The sequence below is a fragment of the Lucilia cuprina genome, chromosome 3 (assembly GCF_022045245.1).
Source record: "Lucilia cuprina isolate Lc7/37 chromosome 3, ASM2204524v1, whole genome shotgun sequence".
NCBI lineage: Eukaryota > Metazoa > Arthropoda > Insecta > Diptera > Calliphoridae > Lucilia > Lucilia cuprina.
Window position 1 is genome coordinate 64,400,669 of NC_060951.1, and position 17,618 is coordinate 64,418,286.

General features: G+C 29.9%; 2 protein-coding genes and 1 long non-coding RNA gene across 3 annotated transcripts; 1 reads left to right on the plus strand and 2 right to left on the minus strand.

Annotated features, from left to right (window-relative positions):
* The first annotated feature begins 261 nt into the window (after nt 1–261).
* LOC111674795 (monocarboxylate transporter 12) lies at nt 262–3,836 on the plus strand. Its single transcript, XM_046946303.1, has 7 exons — nt 262–418; nt 656–759; nt 824–1,276; nt 1,340–1,519; nt 1,606–1,722; nt 2,505–3,036; nt 3,103–3,836. The coding sequence occupies exons 1-7, from the start codon at nt 271–273 to the stop codon at nt 3,261–3,263; spliced, it is 1,695 nt and encodes a 564-aa protein (XP_046802259.1). The 5' UTR covers nt 262–270; the 3' UTR covers nt 3,264–3,836.
* Nucleotides 307–1,942, minus strand: LOC124418808. The gene is made up of 3 exons (XR_006940230.1): nt 1,617–1,942; nt 835–1,559; nt 307–731 (listed from the first exon to the last, which is right to left on the minus strand). It is a non-coding gene; the product is annotated as an uncharacterized LOC124418808 (long non-coding RNA).
* A 2,449-nt stretch (nt 3,837–6,285) lies between the features above and the next one.
* LOC111674798 lies at nt 6,286–17,139 on the minus strand. Its single transcript, XM_046947142.1, has 16 exons — nt 17,034–17,139; nt 16,726–16,853; nt 12,390–12,790; nt 12,202–12,311; nt 11,754–12,136; nt 11,499–11,689; nt 11,290–11,436; nt 11,132–11,235; nt 8,778–8,846; nt 8,587–8,714; nt 8,124–8,524; nt 7,439–7,548; nt 6,998–7,377; nt 6,748–6,938; nt 6,540–6,686; nt 6,286–6,474 (listed from the first exon to the last, which is right to left on the minus strand). Exons 1-16 carry the CDS (start codon nt 17,083–17,085, stop codon nt 6,351–6,353), a joined length of 3,066 nt encoding a protein of 1,021 aa, XP_046803098.1. The 5' UTR covers nt 17,086–17,139; the 3' UTR covers nt 6,286–6,350.
* Nucleotides 17,140–17,618: the final 479 nt, after the last annotated feature.

Here is a 17,618-nt window from a genome sequence, read left to right on the forward strand (position 1 = left end):
AACTGAACTAGAACTGAACTAGAACTGAACTAGAACTGAACTAGAACTGAACTAGAACTGAACTAGAATTGAACTAGAACTGAACTAGAACTAAACTAGAACTGAACTGGAACTGAACTAGAACTAGAACTGAAATAGAACTGAACTAGAACCGAACTTGAACTGAACTAGAACTAGAATTCAGAGGTCATTAATGTACTAAGCGATATATTAAATATTCACATTAGACATTTTTTACAATATTTTATATATTAAAAGTTTTTCAAACTAATGAACGTATTTTTTTGCACATTCACAGCTGATGGTATGACATATTCCTTTGGTCTGTTTTACGATGAATTCCTGACATATTTCAATGAGGGCAAAGGTTACACAGCATGGATTGTATCAATTATGGTGGGAGTAACATTTGCTTCGGGTAAGTTATAAAAAAAATAACAATATTTTAACAAGTTGAATGTACTTCATTATTGGTTTATAAAACTACATAAAATCAGAATCGAACACTAGAAAAAGCTTTTCTTCCAAATGAACGCACACTTTTCGGTGGCACTATATTACGAATAAACTAATAAAAGTGTATAGTAAAATGTGGCATAAGTTAAGGCTTTTGTAAATAATATTAAATATATTTTTGTTTTCTTTATCAACAAAGGTCCCATATCATCATCATTTGTAAATCGTTATGGCTGCAGAGCGGTTACGATAGCTGGATCTATTTTGGCCTCATTCTGCATAGTCATTAGTATGTTTGCACAGGTAAAAGCAAATACTTTCATTTTAATAATATTGTATCGTTAATATATCAAATTTTACTTTACAGAATGTTCTCACCCTCATTATTACCATTGGTCTGGGTACCGGTTTGGGTTTTGGTCTCATCTACCTGCCAGCCATTGTCAGTGTTAGTACTTATTTCGAAGCCAAGAGATCACTGGCCACTGGTATTGCCGTATGTGGTTCTGGTTTTGGCACATTCGTATTTGCTCCCCTTACCGAACATTTAATTGGTTCGTATGGCTGGCGGGGAGCCTTGCTAATCATTGGTGGTGTGGTTTTGAATTGTATCATATTTGGTGCCATGTTTAGACCTTTAGAACCACCCAAACCCAAAAACAAGAAGAAAATTATTGATGGTCATACCACACCAGCTGAATTGGAACCTTTAAAGCCAAATGTCAAACAAGCAGATCAATATTTACAATTACCCAAGACTGATGCTAATGGTGGAGCTTTGTGTAGATCCAATAGTGTGGGTCATACTTTTAAGAACTCGGTAAGTCTATTATATTAAAATATTTGTTAAATGAGTTTGACAACTCTTAATTTTATTCTTTAGGATTCCAAACTTAATGGTTCGGCTAATGGTAAAATGGATATTTCTGTTGTTTCCAAAAGTACCAGCAATGATGACATTATTAAGGTTTCATTGAGTCAACCTCATTTGGCACAATTAAAGGAATCCCATAGAGAAAAATCCGGAAGTGGTACTATGTATAGACAAGATATTTTATATCAAGTAAGTTGATGAAGATTAACTAAAATACAAGTTATCTTATCTATTTATATTATATTATCTATTTTTTTAACTATTACATCATTTAGGGTTCTCTTACCAACATACCCGAATATGCTCGCTCCCGCACAGACCTTTCTGGTTCTGGTCACATACAACGCTATGGTTCAGTTAAACATTCTTCTTTACACTTAAGCGAGGAAGAGGTGGGTATTTTTTATTCATTTTTTCTTTTATTGTGTAATTAAATTTGTTTCGTTATCTGCCCCAAATGTTATTAGAATATAGGTTAGTAACAGATCCCTTAAAGTCACCATGACTACTAACATCATTATTATAGTCAGAACAAATAGTTCGTATTCCAAAATTAAGGCCAAAACATTTTCGTAGATGAATATAAGAAATTCCCTTAAAGACATTTTAATGTTTACAAAAAATTTTGATAACTAATTATTTTAAAATATAAAAGAAAAATTACATCAAAAAAAATATACGAGAGCAATTTGAAAAGTAGCTTAAAACGATCTTGGCTTCCTTGGGTCAAAAACATTTTTTTGGATATTTGAATGTTTAAACCAAACTGAACTATAACTAAACTAGAACTGAACTTGTACTGAACTAGAACTGAACTAGAACTGAACTAGAACTGAACTAGAACTGAACTAGAACTGAACTAGAACTGAACTAGAACTGAACTAGAACTGAACTAGAACTGAACTAGAACTGAACTAGAACTGAACTAGAACTGAACTAGAACTGAACTAGAACTGAACTAGAACTGAACTAGAACTGAACTAGAACTGAACTAGAACTAGAACTAGAACTGAACTGGAACTGAACTAGAACTGGACTAGAACTTAACTAGAACAAAATATAAATAATTTTATTCATAGAAAACGCGAATGCTGATTTCTCGATAAAATCTTAATATTTTTATTATTTTATATATAGAAATTTACTTCAGACATTAAAAAAATCTTCTTTTTAGGAAATTGTAAAATGTTGTGGCTGCATTCCCTGCTCGAAAGAAACCCGTGATACCATGGCTGAAATGATGAATTTCTCTTTGCTGAAGGATGTTATATTTATTATTTTCGCCATTTCCAATTTCTGTACCAGTATTGGTTTCAACATGCCCTACGTTTATATTGTGGCTCAAGCTAAAGCTTTAGATTTAAGCTCAGAACAATCTTCTTATCTTATTGCCATAATTGGTGTAGCCAACACTATTGGCAGAATAATACTGGGTTATATATCTGATAAACCCTGGGTAAATCGTTTGTGGATATACAACATCTGTCTAACAGTTTGTGGTATTGCCACCGCCATGTGTCCTCTTTGTACAGATTTCTATTCTTTGGGTTTCTATTGTTCGGTATTTGGTTTTACCATTGGTGCCTATGTGGGTTTAACCTCAGTGATATTAGTCGATTTGTTGGGTCTGGAAAAATTAACAAATGCTTTTGGTATATTGCTATTGTTCCAGGGTATTGCCTCGCTGATAGGACCACCCATTGGAGGTAAGTTTATTTTTTTTTAAATAAATCAATTTCTACTAGAATCTCTTTAATTGTTTATATTTCCAGGTTGGTTGTATGACATTACCTTTTCCTATAGTCCTGCCTTCATTTTGGCTGGTATCATGATTGCTGTCAGTGGTTTGGTCATGTTTGCCGTGCCTCCCATCCAACGTATGCAAGCTAGAAAGGCTGAACGTTTAAATGCTCAAGAAATTGCTTTAAGCTAGATATTTTTGTTGTTTTTAAACATTATTATTTTCTTTTTTTATATAGTACATATTAGTTAATCGATAAAGACTTTATTAAAACAATACAAATCAATACAAACTTCCTTAAATTAAAACACTAAAAAATGTATAAAACAAAATAAATTTTAAATTTAAATCAATAACGAACATTGCAACAGCTACAGGCATTACTTAGGGAAATTAACTATGAAATTTAAAAAGTAAAATTATAAATTAATTAAATATAATAATTAACAGAAAAAAAACAAACTAGTTTGTAAGTAAAACTAATTATTTAAAAAAAAAAAACTGCCCGTTTTTTGGTTGAATTTTTTTTCTTCCTTCCAAATTTTTTTTCTTTTTTTAAATGTAAATATATTAATTTTGAAATTTATTTAATACAATTAAATAGAAAAGAAAAACTATAATAGTTTAATTAATAATGTGTTTCCAAAATGTCTTGCCCATATCAAAAGACCTGCATATATCTTAAATCTGACAATGGAGCACAATTAATATGATTTCTTTATATAAAGATTATATAAAGCCATTTTTACTATATAATAATTTATGTATAAGTTTGATTTAGTTAAAATATATTTTTGTTATAAATAAATGAAAACACTTATTGAGATCCACACACAGAAAAAATTATCGGTAGTTTATTTTCAATTAACATGTTTTAATTTTCTTTATTTTTTATTTAAACAAATTTTTATTTGTCTTAATTATCTCGCTTTTGACACTGTTTGAAACTAAAGTGTAAAATTTTGATTAAATTTTTAATTAATTCAATTAATTTTTTAATTGATTGAAAAATTTTTTCTGGCCTTCTTTTCCATTTTAAATTTTTTTAAATATTTTATTTTTAATTTTTGTGCTAGCAATATTTATAATTCTTAAATAGTCCATAAAATTTTAGGCATATAATATTCAAGTTTCTTTACAATTTATGAAACACTTTATATGTTAAATTGTGTCAATAAAGTGATAATTTTTGAAAATGCTGAACGCATTGTTAAAGGTCTAGTATTCCTTTAACGTTGTGTGTAATCGATTAATAATTTAATTGTTTGAATCACAATGTTAATTGATTTATAAAAAATTTTCTATCAAACAGTTTAATTTATTTGATTAATAATTTAATAAGAAAATCAATTTTATATTTATTAAATATTTAATTTATACAATTAATGAATTAATCAATTTTAAATCTTGTCTCAATTATTGACATTAATTGTTCTGATTAATCCGTTATTTGGAAAAAAATATATATTTTTACTTTTTTACAAATTTGGTAATTGATATCATCATTTTGGTTATAGGTGCAAAACTTGTTTGATACAATTATTTTGATAATTAAAACTCATTTTCAGTTTTTTCTGTGCACCAACATAAGCGTGACTTTTATTGCTCTATACTCTTCAAAACTATAGTCAATACTATAGATTGATCATTAGTAAAGTCTTGATAATTAAGTCTGTAGACTTATATGTAATCAAGACTTTAGACTGGTCAGCAGTTAATACATCAGTCAATTGACTGATGTTTTGTCATAAGTGTAGATTTATTCCAAATTAAAACTATGGACTGCAGTCAATAGTAGATACAATAGACTCGACTATAGTTAAGACTAATTCATAGCAAACTCTATATACTGATCAATTGTCAAAACTACAGATTGGTCAGCAGTCAGGACTATAGACTGATTGTTAGTCAAGTATATTGACTGATCTTTTGTCATGAGTGTAGACTAACTTATAATCAAAACTATGCCCCGTAGTAAAGATAGCAAATACTATAGATTGTTCTATATCATCACTTTTGAATGACATTTTGTCAAAACTAAAGACTGTTTAATAGTCAAAACTATATATTGGTCAATGGTGATAACTATAGACTGTTCTATAGTCAAGACGATCTATTTTAATCTGGTCTTTGTCATGACTGTTAGCTTATCTATTATCAATACTTTTCACTGGTTTATAGTGAAGACTATAGACATGACTTGTCAATAGGTTAATCCAAACTATATGCAAGTCAAAACATTTCTTATACTGATCTAATAGAAGCTTGGCATCAAATTTCCTTAATTGGTATACATTAATCTTATATTATCGAGTTTAAGCCTTATATAATGAACATTTTCTGCAGAAAAAATACTTATATAGAAATAGGATTCTATATTAAACAGACTATTAAATAGAGGGTTTTCAATATAACGCCTATACGATAAATTTCTTAATTTAAGCTAACAATTTAGCCGCCGCTGATATTTTCTATAATAAGCTGCCGATCATTATGAAAAGGCTTGTATTAGGGTTCTATAAAAGTTAAAAGTCGACTTTTGGACTTTTTCCGATTTTTCGACTTTTCGACTTTTTTTTGACTTTTCGATTTTTTCCGACTTTTTGACTTTTTTGACTATTTTCACTTTTTTCGACTTTTCGAATATTTTCGACTTTTTCCGACTTTTCGACTATTTTCGGCTTTTCCACTTTTTTCGACTTTTATTTACAAAGTCGACTTTTCTACTTTTTTCATAGACGATAGTCGAGTTATCGACTTTTTTGGAACAAAATAGTCGACTTCGACTTTTCGACAAAAAGTCGATTGTTCGATTATTCGAAAGTCGATTTATAGAACCCTAGCTTGTATGTTTTTAATTCAACTGTAAATTTTCAGTCTAAGCTCCGTTAGACCTGGTTCACACTAGGAAATTTTAGTTGAGAAACTTTAAATTTTTGTGTGAGAAAGAAAGAGAAGGAAATATCAACCATCTCTTTCTCTCACACACAAAATCAAAAGTTTCTCAACAAAAGTTTCCTAGTGTGACCAGGTTTTAACTCCACCTCCGGTTATCGTTTAACCGCCTGCCTGTTAAAATATTTTTTGTATGAAAACTATAAACTATAACCAGACATTGGGATATTGGGGGTAAATAATAAAGTTAATTTTTTCAGTTAAGATAATTCTAAAGCCAAAACCATAGGAATCGTTCATGTCACAAACACTTCAAGAATGTTTTTTGGGACTTTTTTTATTAACAACATTAAAACTAAAATATTATATATAATAAACTTATAATTAATCCAAAGAACAGAAATCATTATGACGCCATTCTGCATAAGAGTTTTTAATATATTCCATAGTCCAAACATAGACTTTGTAAAGTACAATAAATTGCACAAATTTATACAACCATACTTTGCTAAAAAAATATATAAAAATATATAAATATATAATTAAAATATTAAATTTTTTCACAACACCTACAGTTTAAATATTCTTCTAGCTTTAGGTAATGATTTGGGATCTTCTTTAAAGAGCAAATCCCGGGCACTAAAAACCATGTTATTGCAAAAACCCACATTTGTAAAGAGATCACAGCCGTTGTCTAATACATCCACACTGAATGTTGTGCTAGAATTTGGAAATGATTTTTATAAGAAAAAGTTTTGTAAAATTTAGGGATTTTTCATACTCTTTTAGTTTCTCTTTCATTTCCTGGTAATGGGTTATGCCTTCACTTTCATAGTTGTTAAACATAAAAGGTTGCATTACCTCTAGAGTTTGGAATACTTTACGTTGTATGCGCATTAAAACCGGCTTGCGGCCTGTGAGTAGTAGTACAAAGTCCACTAGTAAAGCGGGCAAAAGTTGCAAGAGTAGAACCTAATCAAAATTGTATGTAAAAGTTATATACTTCTGTTGGTATGTATTAAAGAACTTACAAAGAACATATAAATAAAGCGATTGGAAGTGGTGCGTATGCCCGGCACCAAAAGACTTTTCTCATAGGCGGCTTTTTCCCATAGACCAAAATCATCCATTATTTGAATATACTCTATTAATGTCATATCGAAATTTGTACAAGTTGATGTCATGTAAACTGGTATATCTAAGGGTTTTGATTTTTCATAGACCTGGGCAGCTTTGAAAGTATAATACAACATATTTTTCACCGAAACATCTTGCGGTGTTATATCCAAACGATTTTTCTTATTTATATATATGGTTTTTAGTAAACCAGCACCGGTTACAGCAAACAAACCCATGACACCCATTAATGATGGAGAAAAACCGGGTTCCGGTTGTTCTAAAGCAAAGAAAACTAAAAAAGAATTTAACCTTAATAATGATTACAGTAATTATGGAGTGAAAGTTTGACTCACCTATTGAGGGTCTATAAATGCAAACTGGCAACTTATCTCTGTAATCATTTACCAATGACTCTGCCAAATTTTTAGTAAAACAATAGGTGTTAGGAAAGCCCACTATTAACCTAAAATTTACAATGAAAATAATAAAAAAAGTTAATATAACAAAATATAAGACTTAAATTTAATGTAAATTTCGGAAACGGCATTATATGGACTTAAGACTTTAGAAATCCACCCTATAGGCATTTTAACTAATATTTACAAATTTATTAAATATATATATATATATATATATATATATATATATATATATATATATATAATATATATATATATATATATATTATATATATATATATATATATATATATATATATATTATATATATATATATATATATATATATATATATATATATATATATATTAAAATTTTATGTTTTTAGAAGGACCTTAAACACCAATTGTAGGCCTTAACCACTTTCTAAGAGGAACGTTTGGTCCAATAAACATGAAACTTTTTAGTATAAATTTTCAATATGAACTATTTTTTTCTACAGGCAGAGGGATAAGGCTAGATCATAAAATCTAACAAGATAGTGGACCAATATATGTTAACACCCAGGCAGATAATAGAATATAACAAGAAGTTGTATTTACGACCAATATGTGATTTCTTCTAAATATTATAAACTTACTTTCTGGTAATAATATCCAATTCCTCTTCACCTATATCTTTCCTTTCCAATAGATCCAAACAAAATTTCCAGTCCATAGGCGCTTTATAAAATTTGGGTTCAATGCGTGTTAAATATGGATTGCTATAGAATGTTGATACATGCATAAATATCTTAAGTTTCTTTAAGGTCTGAGCAAATTTTATAGCCTCTAAGGTACCGCCGACATTTAGTTTAAGAGCATCTCGTATAGGTTCATCAAAACGCACTGTAGCCGCACAATGATATATAATAGATACATTTTTCATTAGTTTAGCTGATTCCTCAGTTATACCCAACATAGGTAATTTAGCATCTCCGGCTATAGCGACTAGTTTTTGATCCAGTTCTTGAGGTTTTTGTATTTTTAATTGTCGAAAGACCTAATATGATTTATAGAATGGTTTAACTGAATACTGTAAGTAATTGTTTATTCAACACTTACCTGTTCTTCTTTAACTCTTTCCAAACGTTTTTCCAAAGTCATGGACCTTTTAGGACGGAGTAATAAATATATTTTGCGTACATCGCAGGAACGTAAAAGTTGTTCAATTAAAGCTGTGCCCACAATACCTAATAATCAAAATGTTTTTCAAAATATTTAAATACCAATACAAATACTATAAATTAACTAACCAGAACCGCCAGTTATAAATATTTCCTTATCCTTATAGAATTCGGGTAACATTTTGTTTGCTTTAACTCCTGCAAAAATTGTGCGTTCCTAACGAAATTTCTATTTAAACTAAATCTTTATATAAAATGCTCTTTATCTAAAACCACCAAATTGTTTTTTTTTTTCAAAGAAACACCCTATTACATAAGTATTTATGTATATTCATTTAATTTCAGTCCAAAAAGTTAATTTATTTTCGAAACCTTGAGAAAAATTAGCTCACAATATAAATGCGAACATAAGAAATTGTCATTTAATCAAAATACACATTCAAAATATTAGAGAAAGAAGAGACCAGACGAATGCAAATGATATCTGAACACGTGCTAAGTATTTCACTTTCATAGTTTCATAAAAATTTCGACAAAAAAAAATAACATAATTACTTTCTGTGTGTGAAAAGAGAGAATTAGAATTCTATGTTTTGAATTGCAGAGATGGAAATTGGAAATAGGAAATAGTAACAAAAAATATTTGATTATTAGAACAAATGAGAGAGTATAGCCGAACCAATCCGACTTTGCAAAAACATTAAACCTTTGGGTACACATGCAGAACCTTACTCTCTTAGTTACGCATGTATACAAAATTATAAATACCAAAAAGGGAACAAAATTTTTACTCTCTGCCATAACAGGGATGATAAATGAAATTTTCTAATTGTACAAAATCGAATTTAAAAATGTTCTTTTTTGCGTAACTAATCAATATTTGTAATGCATTTCCCAATGTTCTAGTCCATTTACAAGCTAGCTATTTTATAGAATAGACTGGGGACTAGTCTATAACAAGGCAATAAGTATATAGAGTTTTTGTACTTATCCAAAGACTAATTAAGAACTACTGTAAACATTTAGTTAAATGTACTTAAAAAGAGTAGTCATTAGACAAGTCAATATTTAAAAGCTATTAGTCAATAGACTGGTCAACAGACAGTCTTTTGTCTCTCTATGGACTTGAGGATAGAGTAGTCTATAAACTACACAGAAGACTAGTCTATAGATTATTAACTACTCTATAGAAAGGACCAATTATGGACCGATTGAAAAAAAATACAGTACCATTTCTGTTCATCAATATGTGTGCCAAAATATTTATCGATATCTTAATTAAATAATGAGTTATGGGCGTTTAAGTGATTTTCGGGAGAGAACCATGAATGGGAGCTATGACCAAAGTGTGGTGATTTTCATGGAATTATATTGCACAGTATTTGTGAAAATTACATTAGAAGATTTAAAAAAAAGTAATTTTTTCCCAGTTTTTTTTTTTAAATTTTGATTCCAAACTGAAAACAGTGAATCTCTTCCGAAACTTTTAAACTTTGTGTTTAAAATACAATTTTTTAACAATAATTTCATATTTTATAATTGTACAAAATGGGTCATTGGTGTACCATTGTACTTTTGATGATTAAATTGTACTAAAAAAAAGTACCAATTTAGCCAACCCTAGCCATATACTAAAATGTAAAGCCGGTTAACTAACTAACTCACTAACTATTTAATTTGAATTTTAGTTCAACACTTAAAATATCTTAAAACTGCTTTACAACGACTATAATTTGAAAATTGATTATATTTTGTAACCATCCAAGTTTTCGCTTCAAATCAACCTTTTCGATTGAAATTCTATTTTCATTCATATCTTGATAACATAAAAACCCCGCGTTATTTTCGAAAATTTTGAAAACTTAAAGACCTTCTATCAGTAGTACCCTGAAAAAAAAGAAGTAGAATTTATTCCATGGAGTACTAAAACGGACCTGAAGAAGTTATGATTTTAACAGAGAATTGTCATGGGAGGGATGTTTTATTTAATTCCAAATTCTTTACATCTTAAGTCATTCTCAACAGGTAATTTGTATATTCTTTTTTTTGGAAGTTATTAGGAAGTGAAATTGTAGAATTATTGAATACAACTAATTTGACTCAAATAAAATTAACATAAATTCAGTACAAAAAATATACCTTCAATTTAAAAAAGATGGATGCATTTCACTTTTCTGAAAGTCAATAACACTTCCACAGACAGTAAAACAATTTACTTAGTGCTACTTTTGAAGTGGTGATAAATATAATTCTTTGGGATGTACTTCGTTTTTTTTTTTTTTGCTGGGTGGTAGCAGATTACCTCACTTATTCCTACAGATTCCTTTGGTGTGTTTGACTGAAAATTTATATAATTTTTTAAAGTAATATAATTTTTTATTTAAATTTTAATAATGGATAAACAACAAAATTTAATAATTTTTCGTTAACATCTAGTTCAAAATATCAATCCATATCACATCACACTGATGTAAAATTTCCACTTCGTGGCAGTTTTTCAGACCAAAAATAACCCAATAAATGCAGGAGTTTTCCAAAAACCATAATAGTCAACAAGAATTTAATCACTTTGTAAACAAAAATTTTACTGCAAAGAGAAAATAAAATATTAATCTAAACATCAGAAGGGCCAGCAACTTACGTTTGCAATATTTTTCTGCTTTTTGGCAATGTTTTGGGATCCTCTTTAAATAAATGTTCTCTTACACTGTACACCATTGTTTGGCAAAATCCTACATTTCTATAAAACTCTTTGCACGCTGGCAAAATATCCATATTAAATTCCGTTCTGAAATCGATTAAAACTCAATTTACAAAATGAAACATAAAATATTTAGATAATTGTATTACCCCTTCAACTTAGCCATCATTTCATCTGCATCCGTTATTCCCGAACTGCTGTAACTGTTAAAAAGGAACGGTTTCATCACCTCCAAGGTAATATATAATTTACGATGAACACTCATAAGTACAGGCTTACGTCCACTCAATATCAATCCGAAATCAGCCAATAATGAAGGTAAAATATGTTTAAATAAAACCTAAAAACAAATAAATATTTACTACTAACACACCATTTCCATTTTGAGTTCAACTTTAACTTACCAAAAATAAGTACATTAACCGATTATCAGTGCAGTGCAAACCCGGTATAAGTAAGTTTTTCTCAAAAGCCGCTTCAGCCCAGAAGCCATGATCTTGAACGAGATGTATATACTGACGAAAAGTCAGTTCACTGTGAGTACACGATGATGTCAGAAAAACTGGTATATTTTGGGGTTTATTTTTACTCTTATACAAATTGGCAGTTTTAACAGTATAATAACATAGATTCTTTATGCCAAAATCTTGTGGTGTCAAGTCAAGTCTGGTATCCTTGCCTATATAAATGGTTTTCAAAATACCAGCTGCCGTAACGGCAAACAAGCCCATAGCACCCATTAAAGAAGGAGCAAAGCCTGGCTCTGGTTCCTCAATTGCAAATAAAACTGAAAAGACATGAAATTATTAAAATAAATTTTTAAAATAAATCTATAACTAATCTAATACTGACCTATAGATGGTCTATAAATAGCCACCGGCAACTTATCTTTGTAGTCATTTACCAACGACTCAGCCAAATTTTTAGTAAAACAATACGTATTGGGAAAACCTATAATTAACCTAAATTTTACATATATGAATACATATTCAACGTATCATCATTGATATTTAAAAGTTAAGTATTTTATTTCTCATTACTTTCTAGTTATGATATCCAATTGTTCCTCTGAGATATCATTTCTTTCCAGTAAATTTAAACAAACTCTCCAATCCATGGGAGATTCGTAAACTTTTTCCTCCACACGTTCCAAGTATGGATTACTAAAGAACGTCGAAACATGCATAAATACTTTCAGATTTTTAAGAGTTTCAGCAAATTTCAGTGTCTCTAATGTACCGCCTACATTAAGTCTCAGAGCATCTCTTAGCGGTTCATCAAAACGCACGGTGGCAGCACAATGAAAAACAATTGAAACATTTTTCAAAATTTGTTGATATTCTGGTGTTATACCCAAAAAGGGAACCACTGCATCACCGGGTATGGCCATTAGCTTTTTATCCAATTCATCTGGTTTCTGTAGCTTTAGTTGACGAAATACCTAGGAAAAGAATAACATACATAAATCCTTCATGCTGAATATTTCTTATTGAATTTTTTAAGTTAGAGGTTCATCACAATCAAACAATCAACATAAATCTATATCATTACGACTATTTTCATGAAAATGGATCTAAAAGTGGACATGAACATAGCTGAACGGAACTGAACTAGAACTGAACTAGAACTGAACTAGAACTAAACTAGAACTGAACTAGAACTGAACTAGAACTGAACTAGAACTGAACTAGAACTGAACTAGAACTGAACTAGAAGTGAACTAGAACTGAACTAGAACTGAACTAGAACTGAACTAGAACTGAACTAGAACTGAACTAGAACTGAACTAGAACTGAACTAGAACTGAACTAGAACTGAACTAGAACTGAACTAGAACTGAACTGGAACTGAACTAGAACTAGAACTGAACTAGAACTGAACTAGAACTGAACTAGAACTGAACTAGAACTGAACTAGAACTGAACTAGAACTGAACTAGAACTGAACTAGAACTGAACTAGAACTGAACTAGAACTGAACTAGAACTGAACTAGAACTGAACTAGAACTGAACTAGAACTGAACTAGAACTGAACTAGAACTGAACTAGAACTGAACTAGAACTGAACTAGAACTGAACTAGAACTGAACTAGAGCTGAACTAGAACTGAACTAGAACTGAACTAGAACTGAACTAGAACTGAACTAGAACTGAACTAGAACTGAACTAGAATTGAACTAGAATTGAACTAGAACTGAACTAGAACTAAACAAGTAATATTTCTATATTCGGCTGTGCCGAATCTTATATACCCTTCACCAAGTATGTTTTAAAAAACTGTTTTTATTTATTTTGTATCTCTGCAGACATGTCACACATAACATACATACACACAAACAAATATAAACTGTAGCAAAAAGAAATATTAACCGTTGTACTCTAATACCACCGCAAAATGTATTACCACCCTCAAACATATATGAGCTTTATTACCAACATATTACTGCTTTATCTCCTTGTTCTTGTTATCCCCACTTACCTTCGTGAGAACAGAACAGCATCCAAACATACAAAAAATACACAGCTGAATAAAACCAAATACATCTCCACACGCACATGTACATCTTTATCCAATTCACAATGTTGTTGTTGCTTTTTTAACAAAGCATGAAAAAATGTGCCTTTTTTGATGAAATTTTCAGAGGTTGTCTCGGATTTTTGCTCATATCTCCGTTATTAATAGACCGATTTTGCTGATTTTAAATAGCGATATTCTCGAAAGCATGTCTAACTGAATTATTGAAGATTCGAATATAAACTGATTTCAACAGACAGACAGACTGATTTCAACAGACAGACAGACGGACATGGCTTAATCGATCCAGAATAAGGAGTGAGATCGAAAAATTCTTTACACACGTTTTTCATTACATTTTTCAACCAAAGTATTATTTGATTTTTTTTTTGATCAAGTTACCTTTGAAAAACATGTCAGTTATTATGTGTAATGTCAATTATATTAATTTTTTTGTTAATCTGATTAAAATGAGTGACCAGAAAAAAGTGCGTACTGAAATTATTAAATATTTTCAACTAAACCCAACTTGGTCTTACAAAAAGTTGGCCAAGCATACAAAGGTCTGAGTCAAACTGTTTCCAATGTTATTAAACAGTACCGGGAGAACTTGTCAGTTGATAGAAAACCTGGTTCAGGTAGAAGGAATGGTCCACATGATGTTTCTAAAGCCAAAAAATAGAACGCATTTTCAAAAGAGCTCCCAACACATCCGGTAGGAAAGCAGCTCGGTTAGCTCAGTGCTCGGACTATTTGGTACGAAAAGGTAAAGCTAATGCAGGTTTAAAAACATACAAGGCTCAAAAAGTTCCTGACAGGAACGCTGTTAAAAATTTAGAGGCCAAAAACAGAGCACGGAAATTGAAGTCAAGTTTTATAAAAAAATATTCTTACTGCATAATGGATGACGAAACGTATGTTCTGGCAGATTTTTTGCAACTTCCAGGTCAAAAGTTTTATGTTGCTGATGCTCGAGGGAATGTTGAAGAAAAGTTTAGGACCCAAAAGCAGACAAAATTTCCCAGAAAGTTCTTGGTATGGCAAGCAATATGCAGTTGCGGCAAAAGAAGCCAATCATTTGTTACAACGGGCTCTATAAATACCGAAATTTACAAAAAAGGCTGCTTCCATTCATAAGACTTCATAATGTGTCCACTTATTTTTGGCCTGACTTGGCATCCTGTCACTATGGTAAACAAGCCCTTGAGTGGTACAAGAACAATAATGTGGTATTTGTACCAAGAGAGGCAATTCCTCCAAACTGCCCGGAGCTAAGGCCAATGGAGAGATATTGGGCTCTTGTTAAAAGAGAATTGAAGAGTACAAAAAAGGTGTCCAAAAGTGTGGTAGATTTTAAACGGAGATGGACTACATGTTCGAGCACAGTGACAGAAAGCACTATAAAAACGTTAATGGAAGGGTTTCCGAAAATGGTTCAAAATTTCATCACTAGTGATTAAAACTATAAAAATATTTTTTTTTTTTTGTAAATTGTAATAATAATTTGAATCAAATAAAAAAAATAAAGCTGTAAGTTTAGTGGTTTCTTTTTTATAAACATATATGTATGTTAAGAATTTTTCGATCTCACTCCTTATATATACTTTATAGGGTCGGAAAATTATATTATAGAAATTACAAACGGAATGACAAACTTATATATACCCTTCTCACGAATGTGAAGGGTATAACTAGAATTGAACTAGTAAGGCATTATAGGCGGGAGAGGCCAGCATAACACATAACACCACTTATAAGAATAAAATATATTAACTTGTCATAAAAAAGTCTTTAAGTGGAATTTTACGTTGCCTCCGATATATTTTTGCAATTTATTTTCTGAAGAGGTTTGGTGGGAATATAAACAAACCCTCATAAAATTTGGTAGATAGTTTTAAGTAAATTAATGCTATACGCACAATTGGGACGAACGACTTATTTTTCGGAACAAATTTTCGTCGTCAGATATAGAACACACTAAAGTATATGAAAATACTCACAATCAGTGAGTATGACGAAATTCGTCATAAGTAACGAACTGTGCAATAGGTTTATTTATATATCTTACGCAGACGAACGGCGAATTAATTGAGGAAAATTGTTTTTAAACCAATTCTGAAAACCCAAATTTTCAGAAATTTGGCGGTTGTGAGTACAGCTAATGACAATATTATATTCGAAAATTCGAAGTTATGTTTGAAAAATTTTTTATGGTCTTGAAATAATCTCTGCGTCATAAAAACTAAAAATAAAATTTTCGAAAATTCGAACTTATATTCGAAAAATTGTTCTGATGGCCCGTATTGTCTGAAATTTGGCAGTTTAGAGTACACTTGATGACACTACAATGCTATGTTGGAATATTTAAAATTAAGTTCGAAAATTCGAAGTAATGTTCGAAAAAATTTTGATTTTGTTAAAATACAATAAAATTTGGGGATATTCACAAAAATATAATTTTAGTTCTATTCGAGGTCAATTTCTTACATTTTCTAATTTCGAAATAATGTTCGAATAAATTTTAAAGCTGTTAAAATTATCTCAAAATCGTGAAGATTCACAAAAATTTAATTTTTTTGAAACTGCGTGCTTTTACTATGTCATGAAAATTAATTAGTATTTTTCGACAATACTTCGTGGGTTGTTTCGATATATCTACTGATATTTCCGATATTTAAGGACTAAGTTGGCTAATTTTAAATTGCAATTTTGATCTATCATTAATTGATTTTATAAGATGTCCTCAATATGTAAAGCTTTTATTTTTGGAACAAGTTTTACGTCCTTTTCTTTTCTCAAGGATTATTTATCACTAATAACTCTAATTTTCTTCCACTCAAAATACATATATTCTTACTTACCATAGCATTTTTGACCTTTTCCAAGCGATCTTCAATCGAAACATTTTTCTTGGGACGCAACAAGACATATATTTTCTTAACATTACAGGAACGTAAAAGCTTTTCAATTAAAGCTTTTCCAACCACTCCTGAAAGTAGTAAAATTATTTCAAATATAGTAATCCATATTTATAAAGGACATTGAAAGGTTTTTAAACCTGATGACACTTTTTTACACTTTTATATATTGCGGTAATTTATAGAGTCTTTTGAATATTATTTACTTGTCACTATTGCATATTATTTTATTTTTACTCTTAACCACCTACCCGATCCACCGGTAACAAAAATTTCGCTATTTTCAAAAAATTCCTTAATCATTTTAAAATTCAGCGTTGTCAACCCTTCTGTTCGAAAGTAAAAATTAACACTGAATAATCGTTTCGTTTTATTTAATTATATCAAGTTTTTATGAAATTTCGAATGATTTAAATATTCCAAAAATTTATAAAAAAAACAAAATGTCTTTACTTTTTTAACAACTGCATATCCGAAAGTTAAATTATGCAAATTAGAAACAAGCCTGTACATTAGCTTTGAAAATGAAAAAAACTTAATGAATCACTGGCAATGTCGAAACTGTTTGAATTATTTCTAATAAAATTAAAAAAAATTACATGGGTTCGGAAGTGTAGGGCATATATAACGAAATGTTTACAAAAGGTTTTTTAAAGTTACAAGCCGACAAAAAGTCAAATTCTTGTTATAAATGTTCTGTTTTTTATGTTGTATTAAAGATACGTTAGAACTAAGTTATAAATTTTATTTAAAAATTCGTTAACAAACCGTTTAACAAACTTATTTAAAAAAATCCCTGTGTAAGGAACCTAATCAAAGTATTTAAAATATTTCAA

Excerpts from the sequence above, each read along its gene's own strand:
- LOC111674795 (XM_046946303.1), top strand. The coding sequence starts at position 271 with ATGAACGTATTTTTTTGCACATTCACAGCTGATGGTATGACATATTCC. Across the intron at positions 760-823 it reads TCATTAGTATGTTTGCACAG|AATGTTCTCACCCTCATTAT; the intron begins GTAAAAGCAAAT and ends TTTACTTTACAG. Across the intron at positions 1,723-2,504 it reads TACACTTAAGCGAGGAAGAG|GAAATTGTAAAATGTTGTGG; the intron begins GTGGGTATTTTT and ends TCTTCTTTTTAG.
- LOC111674798 (XM_046947142.1), bottom strand. The coding sequence starts at position 17,085 with ATGATTAAGGAATTTTTTGAAAATAGCGAAATTTTTGTTACCGGTGGA. Across the intron at positions 12,137-12,201 it reads TATTTATAGACCATCTATAG|TTTTATTTGCAATTGAGGAA; the intron begins GTCAGTATTAGA and ends ATGTCTTTTCAG. Across the intron at positions 8,847-11,131 it reads GTCTGAAAAACTGCCACGAA|GAGTTAAAGCAAACAAAATG; the intron begins GTGGAAATTTTA and ends CAATTTTTGCAG.